Below are 14,009 nucleotides of genomic sequence, written 5' to 3' on the forward strand. Positions count from 1 at the left end.
ACAGGGTTTACATAGAATGGTCTGAAAAAGAGAAAATATCCATAGTTGTATGGAAGAAAATGCCTTGTTGATGTTAGAGGTGGGGTCAGAGAATGGGCAGACTGGTTAGAGATGATAGAAAGGCAACAGTAACTCAAATAATTACTTGTTACTACCAAGATATACAGACTACCATCTCTGAACGCACAACATGTCGAACCCTGAAGCAGATGGGCTACAGCAGCAGAAGACCACACCAGGTGCTGCTCCTGTCAGCTCAACGGAGGCTACAATTTGCACAGGCTCACCAAAATTTGACAATATACTTCCAGCAGGATAATGCACCATGTCACAAAGCTCAAATAATCTCAGACTGGTTTCTTGAACATGACAATGAGTTCAATTTACTTTATTTAAATGGCCTCCACAGTCACCAGATCTCAGTCCAATAGATCAGCTTTGGGATGTGGTGGAACGGAGATTCGCATCATGTGTGCACAGCCGACAAATCTGCAGCAACTGCGTGATGCTATCATGTCAGTATGGAACAAAATATCTGAGGAATTTTTCTAACACCTTGTTCAATCTATGTCATGAAGAATTATGGCAGTTCTGAAGGCAAAAGGGGGTCCAACCCGGTACTAGCAAGGTGCACCTAATAAAGTGGCCAGTGAGTGTATATATATATATATATATGTGTGTGTGTGTGTGTGTGTGTGTGACATACAAGGTTGCATTTAGTTTGCAGTTTGGATTATTTTATAAATGCAGTGAACCCTGATGATTTCTAATATTATCAAATTTATATTTCACTTCATCACTTCACTTTACCCACTCTGTAACGCAGTGAAGGATCTCCTGTAAATGCTGTACAATTGATTCCCGAGCCAACAATATCAACCTATTCAGCACCGGTGAGCGTGACTTCACCAAGTACAACATGTTCCTGGATCAACATCCTTGTTGTTCCTGGAACAACATTCCAGTCAACCAATCACAACTGAGATATAACTTTTCAGGAAATATCTGTTTTAGGCTTACAATCAGGGTAAGTTGCTTCCACACCCTTGTTAATCAGCTATCATTTCCATGATTTTAGGAATAAATTATGGGTAGGGTTAGGTTTATGGGTAGTGATTGGCTTAAATCTATATTTTTGGACAATAATGTTGATCCAGGATCATCAAAAGATCCAGGAACATGTCTTGGCAAAATCACAGCGACCATTCAGCACCACCGCCATGAACAGCACCTAATAACATCACACATAAAAATGTTTACCTTAAGCAGCCTCCTAAGGTATAGTTCGGGGAACACTCCTAGGAAAGGCATACCCCTAGTTAAGGTGTACCTATAGAGTCTTCGTAGCACGCTAAGAGACACTGTTATCGGGGGAAAGCAGACCAGGACTGTACAAGTTCAGTAAATACTATCGTGTTATTGTATAGGGATTGAGGCCGTTCGTTTCTCAAATTATCCAGACATGGTCAAAATGAATAATCCTTATCCATGCTTGAAAGAGGCTGATGGCTAGCACTGCACCTGAGGCATGGGAGAGGCGCGCTGCTCCAAACAAAGCGTGTGCGCCCTCTGCTGGCGACAGGGCGGCGTTTCTAACGACACCTTCACTATCACACGGAGCTGAGTTCATTAATTACTAAGAAACTTTGCGCGTTCTCTTCGATTGTTTATTACATGTTTAGTATGGATGAGTGCACTTTCTTAAAAATACACACTCAGAACAGATCAGTGATTTACTGCGTTACAGCGGCTGTTGTGTTCCAGCGCATCGCGCCTCCGCAGGGCTCGTGGTGATGCATGACGCATCGCGCTGGTTTTGACATTCACTGAGCTTCCCTCATTAAGCGCTCTCGCCCGCGGGTTGTCATCGAGGCATAGGGCGTACTGAAAGATCATCAGCCCGCCGAGCGAACAGAATACGGGTAAAATATCAATGGACCAGCTGGCTATGACAGAAGTGTTTACCCTGCAGACCGGATGAATAACCCGATAAACAGCCTGGGCTACGTTCAGCGAAAGGGTCCTGCGTTCCTCAGACACAGTCGCCTGGACAAACGATGGATTTATTTAAGAAATAGACATTTAGATGAACGTTAAACGTTTAAAAAGCCAGCCCTGTCCTGCAGATTTGCTTTATTCAACATCAAGATCAGGGCAGGCCCTTTCTTTAGGAGCATGCTTCACAACTCCTCGTCCAAGTTCTTGACTATTGCAATGCTCTCTTGACAGATCTTCCAGCCAGTTCTATCAATCCTTTACAATTAATCCAGAACGAGGCAGCAAGATTAATTTTTAATTAGCCAAAAATTTGCCACCTCAAAACACAAAATCACGTTCACTGACTTTTAACAAATTAAATGTTCCCTCCTGGTGGAATGACCTGCCCAACTCAATCAGGGCAGCTGATTCCCTAGCCATCATAGAATCAGCTAAAATCGCATCTCTTCTACCATTTTTCGACCATCTAACACTAGTAGTCTTTATTTTCTCTGTTCTTTAAAAATAACTTTCACTCTATTCATTTACTGCTTGTTTTCTAATAAATAAATTTTAAAAACTAGCTTTTCTAAACTTTTTTTTATTCTATCTGTTTTCTTTTTATTTATTATACAACTAACAAAAGCAAAAAAGCTTTCTCTATTATTTTTCTCAATTTTTTTTTTCTATTTCTAAACTATGAAATTCCAGATGATTTGTAGTGGAAAAACTGTAAAAGGACATATTTGTAACAATTTAGTTTTCTTGTTTTTGTTTTCAATAACGTAAATTAGGGTGTTTGTGTAAAATGTTCTGTTATTTAGTTAATGTTTATTTCATCATTGTCACATGTGTCGTGTCATTGTCTCTGTGGTCCTATGCACTGTCAATACACAAGTATTGGCCATATTTTATGGACAGTCCACTTACGTGGAACAGAACTATCATGTGACTTTCTGTTTTGCTTTATTATGGTGGCTATCTGTATATTTTAATGTTATAATAAGATATAAGTTTTGAAATATACAGGCATTCCATAATACTGGAAATTTTGCCACAATATTTTTATAGTGAATTTCTGGCAACCACAGCTGCCATGTTTTTACAGTACTGGGATGTAAAATTGCTCTAAGTTAAAGAATCACCCTTAAATGACCTAAAACATTAAGTGCTGTAAATGCAAATTGACTTGAGATTCATCAAATTCATATTTGCATCAATGAAAATTACAGCATCATATTTTTTCTTAGGATTAAAAAGGTGTATATTTGCTAATAAATAAAATACCCTCAAATATAAATAGCTTAGTCCACAGCACAGTTACATTAGCACTTAAGTGTGGCAGTACATGCCTTCATTAGAACGGCTCTGCTGAATATCTCTACTCACCCACTGACACTAAACACACAAGTTCATGAATATCTCTTCAGATGCCAAAATAAGCACATGACCAGAAAGGCAAACAGACAGATGAGAAAAGATTCAAGGTCTGACTTTTCTGTGTGGAGCTGGCCGCTGGTCAGAGGATGTGTGAAATAAACAGTCTACTGAGAGATGGCATTGTGACCCGCTGCGAGGGGAATGAGGTCATGTTATCAACCTGAAATGTAAACACATGGACACACAAAGGCTATATTTGTGCATCTTTCTTTGTGTGTGTGTGTGTGCTCCTTTGATGTAATGAACTCTCACTCCTTTAACTGACTAAAGCATTTTTGTAGCATACAAAATTTTCCTTGACAGTGTTCTTCAGGGTTGTGGAGACTAGAAACCTCTGTAGTGCTTACAGATATGCCAAAAAGTTTTCCTGTTGTATGAAAGTGATGAATTACTGCACTTCTGTGTGGCTCTACTGAGCAAGCAAAATGTGTTGAAATGAATCAACGACTGCAGCTGACTCTTTTGCACACTCTGAGACAACAGACAACCACTATAAGCTGATTACTCCTCCATCATGTGATTGGCCACCAGTTCTTGAAGATTGCTAGAGCATTAGCACAAGTAAGCACAAGTAGATTGATTTATTCATGACCACACAGACTACCATCTTTCTCTCACGATTTAAGACCTTATTTACTGACCAAAATCACTAGCAACCACATTCACTTATTAACAAATATTTAACTTTCCTATATTGCGCCTTAAAAAATGTGAAATGTAGTTGAGTAAAATCTAAGTTATGTCAACTCATTAGCCTTAAAACAGAATGTTATATGACTGTCTTTCTTTCTCACGCGCGCGCACACACACACACACACACACACACAGGAAACAGATTTGTTGATGTCACAGCACTGGGCATGTCCATAAGGTAGGCTACCACTGACAACACTAGAGGATTACCAAAGCTTGTCTTCGCATCTACTTGTTTCTTTGCTCGTTTCGTCCTCCTTTTGTTTCTAAACGGCTGTTGTTGGAATAACCCCTTAAAGAGGACTGAAGATAGGTAAAGTAAGGATTTGAATACGATACAGGTGCCAAACATTGCGTAATTGTGTCCAAAACTTTATTCGGTAAGAAGTAAAAGCACTTAAGTTAATCCTGCTGCGATGTAACTTACCTTTTAAGATTGGTGTGAATGTTTCGTTAGTCTGAAAATTACAATTTGTGAACAAACGAAAAGTTCAATTAGCAGATGGGTTAAATGTCTGTGTATTTCTGATTGCCCTTACTGAGCAATGGTTGGCCATGGTCGGTAAATGCGCACCAGGTGCACGTGCGTTTGGAGTTTTATTAGGAGTGTGTTGAGTTTATTCTCGTGGGAAATACGCGTGGCTTGATCTGCGTTTCTCCGCTTTGCACCGATGATCAGCGGCGGGGAGGCGTGAAAGAACTCACGCCCAGATATGATAAACGTGACGCTCCAGCAAACGAGCACCACACACACCCAAAGGCGTTGGCTCAGCTGTATTTTTAATTTTCGTCACTTTCAGAATAGATATTTATTTATTAAACTAAATTTTCAGTCATTTTGTTTCATTCCGGTTTGGAGTTTATAGTGATTTGGACGAGATTTTGTTTTGGTATGTATCAGCGGACACTGTGTAAAAAAACTCCACGCTGTTATCAAAATTTAGAACATACCCTAAAAACCTTGATTTGTGTGATTGCGTTTTTAGCATCAATTGAACATGTTAATATTAATGTTAAATTAATAAAAAAAAAAAAGTTAAATATTTGGATTAAATAAAAAAGAAAAATACTGCAGTATTAGTAACAAGGTTGAAATTTTTAAGCTGGGCAATCTAGTTTGGCGCCAAATATTGATTTGTAGAAAATGAATTGTTTCCTTTTCTTGTTTGGTTTGATGATTGTTAAATTAACACAATTTATGTCAAAATATACAGTTACTTACACCACCTTAAAAAAACGTTTTAAGGCTGCATTTATTTTATGTAAAATAAAGTAAAACTTTAATTATGAAATATTAACATTTTAAAATATGATTTCTATTTTAATATATTTTTAAATGTAACTTATTCTTTTGATGGAAAGGATGAACTTTTTTTAGCAGCCAGTCTTTGATATTTTTTCAATTTGATTTAATGCATCCTTGCTGAATAAAAGTTTTAATTTCAGTAAATTGATTACCAAGAAAATCTCGATACTTTTGAGCAGTGATGCATAAATAAGGAATGATTTACTTGTGTGCTCTGTTGGAGATTGTGAGAAAGTGGTGGGACAGAGTTAAATGAATTATAATAAAATTAAGAACTAAATTATATTAAATTCTGCGATTAACTGTTGTTTGGAGGGAGGTTGGGGGCAATTGATGTGTTGAAGATTAACATAACAAAGCACATTTAACCAAGTTTGTTTAATATGATATTAAGCCAAGACATCCGAGTTATTGCTCCAATGACCATTGGAAATGAGCTTTTACTGCTTAAAGCAATTGTGAAATGTGATTCAATGTCTAACAGGACCCATCGCTGAAAGTTCAGTCAATGGAACATATCTGGAAATTGCACAGCCATAGCTGAGACACAGAGAGGATTTTCACACCGGTTGGTGATGTGATTAATAACAAAGCATTCTGCCATGAGTGTGTAACAGTGAATGTCACAATTGCCTTCATTCCAATGAGCTACATCCAAGAAAAACAAATCCATGGGTGACTGTATCTGGATGGGGTTTCATATCACTCCTACTTGGATAAATTATAGGGTGTTCTTTGAATGACCCTTCAATTAATTTTTCTGCTTCATCAATAGGACACCCCAAATCTACAGTGTCATCTGTCCTTCATTTACTACCTACAGAACACACACATGGATATCCAAGAAGATCTCATAGACAGGGACATCACTCTGAATGTACTGCTCCCAGGAGGACAGGAGACCACGGCCACAGTGCACGGCAGGTGAGCAAGAGGGAAAGAATATGTGATATTGCACATTTTCACCAATTCTTGCACTGAAATGACCACCCAGTCATAATTTAAATGACTTGTGTCTGTGCACTTGCAGTAAGCCAGTTATGGATGTTTTGGTTACACTGTGTGCTCAACACCATCTCGTTCCATCGGATCATGTCATTAAGCTTGTTTCCACGAATCAAAACCACATCAATTTCAAACCCAACTCCATGATTGGCTCTCTTGAGTTTGAAAGAGTTGTCCTGCAAACTAAAGGATGTGATAACAAGAAGAAACCCCATGTTCCTGTGGTAAGTCTAATTGAAAGCTTGATTATATCCATATCTTATAATTTTACTTCAATTACCGTATCATCTTAAAATTCCATTTTAGTGTGTTGTCAAATTTCAAACAGTTAATCTATGGATGTGGAATTTTTGTTGCATAAAACGAGTGTGTTATTAAAAGTATGAACTCCACTCTCTCTCAAAACAGGCAACAGTTCGTCTTCTGGTTAACTACAAGAAGTCTCATAAGGCAGTAGTACGAGTCAATCCTACAGTGCCGCTGGCTGAGCTGATGCCCATAGTGTGTGAGAAGTGTGAGTTCGACCCTGATGCCACCATCTTACTGAGGACATATCAATCAGAGGAACCTCTGGATCTCACCAAAACACTCAATGACTATGGAATCAGGGAGCTGTATGCCAAAGACATTAAAGGTTAGGGGAGAAAAAAAATCACTGTAGTGACATTGTGGCAATGTTGCATACTGTATCATTAATTTAAAAATGATATACAATGTGCAGTACATACTGTGTGTTTAGTACACAGTATAGGTCTCATTCATTAACAATTGCATGAATTATTCAATATATTTGTGATAAATTTACACTTAATTGGCACATTTTCATGTGCATGGGAATGTGATTTTTTTTTTTAACCTCATTATGTTAATGAGTTTGGAGGATCACAGATGAGTGACTGCAAATCTCATTTGCATAAAACATACCCAAACCATCTCCATATTCTTTTTTGTTCACAATGTTTATACATAGATTTCACACACAAATGTATAACAATTCACACAGTTAGTGAATGAGACCCTATGTTTGAACGAGGCATCGTCTGACCTACAGTACATTTACATATGTAAATGGAGTCATATAAATCTTTTGAAGTTAAGTACAATTTTTTTTTTAAGTGGTACCAAACTATCCTGCTGATCCTGTATCAACCCATAAAGGTACCAAACTCCAAACAACCACATTTTGTAACAAAAAATATCTTTATATAATTGTAATATAATATCTGATGTTTGTCCTCGAAGGTTTGATTTAAGAGACTATTTTGTGTTTGTCCAGGTGGTGAGGAAGAACAGAAATCCTCAGTTAAAGAAAAGAACCACAGAGGGAAGGGAAACAAAGGTTTCTTTGGATTATTCAAGAAGAACAAGAAAACACCTGAGCAGGTTTGTACACCCGTCAGTCTGTCTGGTTTTGCAATCTGTGCAACCTGCTGGTTGTCATATTTAGGAAATGAGGGGAAATTTCATAACCGAACTGTAAAATTGTAAAACACTTGTGACGGTCCACCCATCTGTCTCTGCATCTGTTTATCTTTTGGCTTTCCTTTGCATCTGTTTATCTTGCCTTATGTTTATGGACATTAATGCAGTTTGCATATTGAAAAAAATAGTCATTTTCGGCAATGTTTGACTCCTTTAAACACAATCAGTGAATTTCTTTTTTTTCTCTCTCTTTTATTCTACAGGCTATGATTGGCAGTGCTCCGAACTCTCCTGAACGGAACGGCCAGCGTGTGGACCGGGTGAATGGTGTTAATGGTCACTCAACCTTACCCATGGTCCCTGCCGACATGCCAAAGAAGAGACGCGCTCCACGGCCTCCTATGACGGCGTCCCAGAGTGTCGCCTGTGGGCATCACACCACAGACTTTTCCGACCCATCAGAGAGTGACTCTGCTAGAAAACAGGTGGGACTGCTGTGGGCGTCTCCATTCCAGTCCAAACAAACCTGTACCCCTTGGCCATCCGATATTCCTATTAGCATGTATCACTGTTGTTTTATTTTTTTTATTATAAGTATTTATTGATTATTTTGAAATAGCCTTTGTTTTTATATTTTCAGTTTTCATTTTTATTTTGGTGTTTTTCTTTTCCATGCTTTGGTAACTTTTTTATTTTATTTTTTATGTTCCTATTTAACTTTAATTTATTATAAATATTATTCTTTAATAATTTTAGTATTGCGCATTCTTCATTTAATATTTATTTTTTCAGCTTTATTTCAATTAAATTGAATTAAAACTGTACTAAACCATAACAACAGTGACATACAGGAATGTGCCGTTCTACTGATCAGAATCCAGTTTTATAGTTTAAATGGTAGTGTAATTATTAAAATTATTCAAATAAAATATTATTTAAGTGTATGTAATTATGTAATTATTCAAATAAAATAGTATTTAAGTGTATGGTTCTGAGGCATGTTTTAAATAGCATGTTAATTTTCTGCAATGTGTATATATATTGTCCATAATATTCACATTTTATTTGCTTGGAATACTGTATATACCAACTTGATTTGCAAATGTAGTATTGAACAAAAACAAAATTAATTACTGTATCCCACAGTGCAATGCGCTCAGTTTGAACCTCGGTGTCCACTTTGACGAGTGAGCTTGTAATAACAGCTGCATACGTTTTCAAACAGAATAAAATTTTCTTAATAAATTAAACGATTGATAATTAGCTGAATTTAATAAGCGTTGTAATGAGATTATGCGAAAACTACAGCATATTATTTTTTAAAGTTGCATAATGCATATTGTTTCACTTCAACTGTGCAATATGCATTAAGCTAGTATTTTATACCAAACATAACCTCTTTGTGCCTTGCTCAGGGTCACCTCAGTCGTATCTTTTCCACCGAGTCCTCCCTTAAAAGGACTAAACGGAGAGCTCCGCCCCCTCCATGTGATGGCCCCACCCCATCCGATTCAGACAACAAAGGTAAACTTTTTTATATTTTTTATAAGTGTTCTATTAGTTTTCTATGTTTAAGCATTTGTTAATACTTGTTTGCATGCAAGTGCTGGTTTCCTAGATGCCAACTAAGTACATGCAATTTCATCATAGAATCAAGCTTGAACAAATGTGAGAATGAATACTATCTTTCTGTTTCCCAACTGTGTTGGATTAATTATTTGCTCTTGTTTTACACTATACTACCAGGAGGGGGAGCCTAACAGGCAGCAGTCTCCTTTCCTCCTCTTCTCCTCCATGCATGCTTCTCTGTTCCTGCTTTCATCGGTGATGGGCTATTTGTCCTCTGTGTCTTTACATAGCCTTCATGTCTTTTGCACATTGCACTGAACTCTGTCTTGTTCGGTTATTTAATTGGTTTCCTTGTTTAATGTCACTGTTGCTTTAAACTGTAATGTGATATCTCTTTCTCCTTGTTAGAACAAAAATAATGTAGTATTCTAGAGGAAGAAACACACTCGGGTCAATAACAGTCAGTGTAATTTTATGCCTTAGAGAAATGGGGTTTCATTGTAGTGTTTGTATGTCTTTTTTCAGTGTTTGTCAGGCAAATCTGTAGCACTATCACAATATTTGTGCCTTAGTTTTGAGCCACAGTTCCCACGATGGCTGTCATCAGTCTTTGATATTTTTATCTACACAATTGCAGTTCAGCTTTATGAAATGTCAATCTTTTTTTATGTTGGGGTCAGAAGGAATGTTTCTAAGAATTTGTCTAAAATTATTTAGACAAATTCTAAAACTTTAGAGAACTAAAGACTTAAACTTAAGAAATTCCAAAATAAATTCATCAGCCACATCCAAAATTTTGAATTAAGCCTGTTTAGTGTTATGATTTAGCTTTTTGTTAGAACCATTTTAATGTTAAATTTGTATTAACATTCTGTGTGCTTGTCTTTTGTGTTCTTTTTCTTCAGGCAGAATTTCATTAATTGTTATTTAATGTTGTTTTTTTTTTTGTTTTTTTTGTTGCCAAATTCACTTTTGAAATAAAGTTTACTAATGTTGATTCATATTTGAATAAATTAAATGAAAGTACATACTGTACACTGTGCTGTTTGTTTTGCCAAGGTGCTATATAAGTGAGAGGTTGCAGATGAGATGATTTTACACGTAATACACGCTCATAAAAACACTACAGCATCTTTATCATAACACTTTGTTTTGCTTCAGTAGAGGATGCTCAAGGGGATGAAAAGAGTTCAGACAAATACAGAGCTCATATTGCTGGCTACTGCCCTGCAATCACTAAAGTTATGAGTGAACTTGCCGAATCTCTGCAGGCACGCCAACAGAGAACACTATCTTCTACAAAGTAGGTTCATTTTGTTGAATTCATTTCTTCATTGTTCACTTCTTGTGTTCTTGAAGTAGCTGATAACTGATTTCTTCTCATTTTCCTCTGTAGTTCTTGTATATCCCAGCAGCAGCTAGCAGAAGATTCTTCTAAGGGTTTGTTTTCTGAGCATCACACCCCTGAGGCTGAGCTTAAGGCACTTTCTGGCTGTCAGCTGCTGAGAAACCCCTCTGAGAGAGAAGGTTTGACCACATTCACCGTGGTTCCCCAGAGACGTCAGCAGAGCAGGCAATGTTTTGAGGTGGCGCTTAACTTACAGACACCTGACACTGCTAAAGCCGAACAAGAGCTGTGCCCTGGAGACCCCGATGCACTTGAGAACCCCATTAAAGAGCTTCTGGAAGCAGTCCCAACTGAACCTTTTAGAAATGGGTGCAAGGGTTCAGATAAAAGCAACCCCTTACCAGAGGTTGTACATCCTGTGGAGCAAGAGAATCAAGCTTGGACAGATGTAGAGAGTGAGAATTTGGAACTTAAAGATGAAGAGGACCAATGTATTCATCAAGAAGACATGGAGCTGGAGAGTTCAGAATCGCCCCTAAGAGGTCTTGGTAATCTAGAACATTTAGGCAGTACAATGAATAATCTAGAACTAAAAGGCAATTGGGTTTATCAATCAGAAGCAGCTGATAAACTTGCTGACATGTCCCCATTCGATCCAAAGTCAGGCCCTGTGAAGCAAGAGGAGATGGAAGAAGATGCTTTGGTGGAAACCGGAGAAGAAAAGGATTGGGTAGAAGAATACAAAGAGAGGAGAAGAAAGTTTCAAGGTGCTGGTGGGTATAATGATGGTTTGAAAAAGTTAGATGTTTGGGGAAGGATTCAAAGAGAATTTACAAACATGCAAGAAGAGACAACAATGCAAGAAATGGGCTTCCCATCACCTCCACCTCCTGTCTACTGGGATGACAATAATAGTGAAAATAAAGAAGATGAAGAAAACAGGCGCGAGCAGGAAATGCAGACGTACGATGAAGACCTTGACCAGTATGCGAACTTGGACTCAAATCCCAGATGTGCGCCTTATCTGCACTACTCCAAACCGAAATCCCACTCTACCCAAACTAACAGGGATCCAGGCACCACTAGTGCTGACAATAACTGCAGCTCTAATCCAGAACCTCATAGAACCTCCATTTTATCTAAATCGCATTCAAGCTTTGACCCCTGCCCCTCTACAACAGTGTCTCTTTTCGCCTTGGCTGTTTTCAAGAAAGCTAAGCGCTCCAAACCAGGGCTGGATCCTAACTGCTCCAGGAGACAGGAGCTGCCCAGAAACACACACAGTGAGTAAACTGATCAAGACATCACTGAAATATTAATAGAACGTCATTAATATTAATGAGAGGGTCAACATTTTTGTTTGTCAGTTACAGAGAGAATTTAGCAAATTACATTGATGCCCTTGCATTGCATTGTCAACCAACTTGTTGACAGCTTATTGGGCTGAAATATACACTACCAATCCAAACTAAAAAATATATATCGAAAGTGACTCAACAAATGAGGACAATGAAAGAGCTATAGAGAGGGAGAGAGAGAGAGAGAGATAATATGAAATGTTTCTCGAGCAGCAAATCAGAATATTATAATGATTGCAGAGGGATCATGTGACTCTGGAGACTGAAGTAATAATGCTGAAAATTCAGCTTTGCCAAAGATATTTTAAATAATATAGCAAGTAATGGCAGCCAGTGAGCATTTGGGACAGTAAAGTAGTTTATCATTTGTTGCCTGACTGGAAACATAACAGGATGAAAAGAATGTATAGACGTATTCCAGATGTGTTGGTTACTTCATTGTCACAAGAGCAAGGTGTGTCTGGGTCAGCTGAGTTATGTATTTGTAGTTTGTAAGGTAAATGATGTCTGACACTCATAATAGTATCTTGTTTGTTTAATGGGCATCTTACTTCATTCAGGCATGTTTTTGTGTGCGTTTATAGTTTTTGACGTAAACTTTGATGCGTTCTAGCAGTCATGGGGTGAGTATGAATGCATTGTACCGTATGACAATGAAAAACTTTTTGAAGTGACTCAATCTAATGACACCTCAACAAAATCTATAACTTCCATCACTGATGATGGAGTAAGTGTATGTTCAGTGTACAACCATACAATGTACTGCATGTGGCTTCCTGAATGACTGACATGTGCTAAAAATGGACCTGGCTCTGGCTTTCAAACCTGGTTCCAGGAAATACAGAGCTGCAGATGAGTCTTGCAGAACGATAAGACTTACCATGGTGTCTTGTTTTTTTCCAGGTAATTGATGTCCAGTCTGAATATGGGAGTGTTCATAAATAAGGAAGAGACGTTCTTCATCAGAATGAATAGGACACACTATATTAAAACGACAGCTGTTTCTTATAAGATTATCTGATTCCGTGTTTTAGCACTATGTATATTTTGGATGGATGATGATGATGATGAATATTTTGTAAGCTTTACTTTCATTTTCTTGTTTTGTTGACTGGTTTCACTGAGATTTTCAGAAAGGAGGATTTTTCCAACCTTTTAATTGACTCTCACAGGAACAATATGATGCCAGGAGTAAACTTTGCCTCAATGGGATACATGCATGTATTCATATGTGTGTGTGTGTGTGTATATATATATATATATATTTTTTATATTAATGAAAGCTTGTATTGCAGAGTCTTTTTTTTTTTTTTGCCAGAGAAATTAGTCCTGAGGAACTTGCCAGGATACTGTTTTCTGCATGTTGTCTTTTGTATTTTTGAGCTTAAATAACATTTGTTCATAAACAAATGTCAAGCAAAGTATGTGTCGTCATTCAGATTTGAGAAAAAATATAATGGCAAAGACCCGAGTAGGTTGTGCTGCGTTAAAGAAATAGTTCACCCAAAATTTTTGTCATGACTGATTTTTGAGAAATGTATTATGTCACTTGCTCACGAATGGATCCTCTGCATTGAATGGGTGCTGTCAGTGAGAGTCCAAACAGCTGATAAAAACAGCTCTAGTCAAAAAAAAAAAAAAAAATCCTAAATTGATTCATGTAATGATTTACTGATTATGTTACTGTCCATCATAGCTCCATTCTAATGTGCTTTTCCTTCTTAAAATGGCAAAAAGCATGCAACCATTATGGTAAAATGTTGTGAATTGTAAGAAATCCTGAGTAATTGTTGCTCTTTGGTCCCAATAGTCTATGATATACTGTACTCATCCTTGTATATGGCTTGGGTTCCAGCAAGTCTATAAAAGGTCTATACGTGGAGAAATTTCT

General features: G+C 37.4%; 1 protein-coding gene across 13 annotated transcripts; it reads left to right on the plus strand.

Moving 5' to 3' along the window:
* Nucleotides 1–4,109: 4,109 nt before the first annotated feature.
* On the plus strand, nucleotides 4,110–14,009 carry LOC113092608 (protein cordon-bleu). 13 transcript variants are annotated; one of them, XM_026258276.1, is made up of 12 exons: nucleotides 4,296–4,423; nucleotides 5,901–5,984; nucleotides 6,192–6,340; nucleotides 6,447–6,645; nucleotides 6,830–7,055; nucleotides 7,538–7,579; nucleotides 7,698–7,804; nucleotides 8,107–8,328; nucleotides 9,259–9,367; nucleotides 10,574–10,715; nucleotides 10,809–12,043; nucleotides 13,022–14,009. In XM_026258276.1, the coding sequence occupies exons 3-12, from the start codon at nucleotides 6,249–6,251 to the stop codon at nucleotides 13,027–13,029; spliced, it is 2,382 nt and encodes a 793-aa protein (XP_026114061.1). In that variant the 5' UTR covers nucleotides 4,296–4,423; nucleotides 5,901–5,984; nucleotides 6,192–6,248; the 3' UTR covers nucleotides 13,030–14,009. The 13 variants fall into 13 exon arrangements, with proteins under 13 accessions (XP_026114091.1, XP_026114061.1, XP_026114084.1 ...); XM_026258306.1 differs by lacking the exon at nucleotides 4,296–4,423 and adding an exon at nucleotides 4,110–4,288 and having other exon boundaries at nucleotides 10,809–14,009; XM_026258299.1 differs by having other exon boundaries at nucleotides 4,296–4,490; nucleotides 10,809–14,009.

This window comes from Carassius auratus, chromosome 6 (assembly GCF_003368295.1).
Source record: "Carassius auratus strain Wakin chromosome 6, ASM336829v1, whole genome shotgun sequence".
NCBI classification, from domain to species: Eukaryota; Metazoa; Chordata; class Actinopteri; order Cypriniformes; family Cyprinidae; genus Carassius; species Carassius auratus.

What these genes read in the sequence shown, in the direction of transcription:
- LOC113092608 (XM_026258306.1), top strand. Translation starts at nt 6,249, where the DNA reads ATGGATATCCAAGAAGATCTCATAGACAGGGACATCACTCTGAATGTA. An exon ending in ACGGCCACAGTGCACGGCAG is followed by an intron (nt 6,341 to 6,446) that starts GTGAGCAAGAGG and finishes GTGCACTTGCAG; the next exon opens with TAAGCCAGTTATGGATGTTT. An exon ending in GTATGCCAAAGACATTAAAG is followed by an intron (nt 7,056 to 7,537) that starts GTTAGGGGAGAA and finishes TTTTTTTTTAAG; the next exon opens with TGGTACCAAACTATCCTGCT.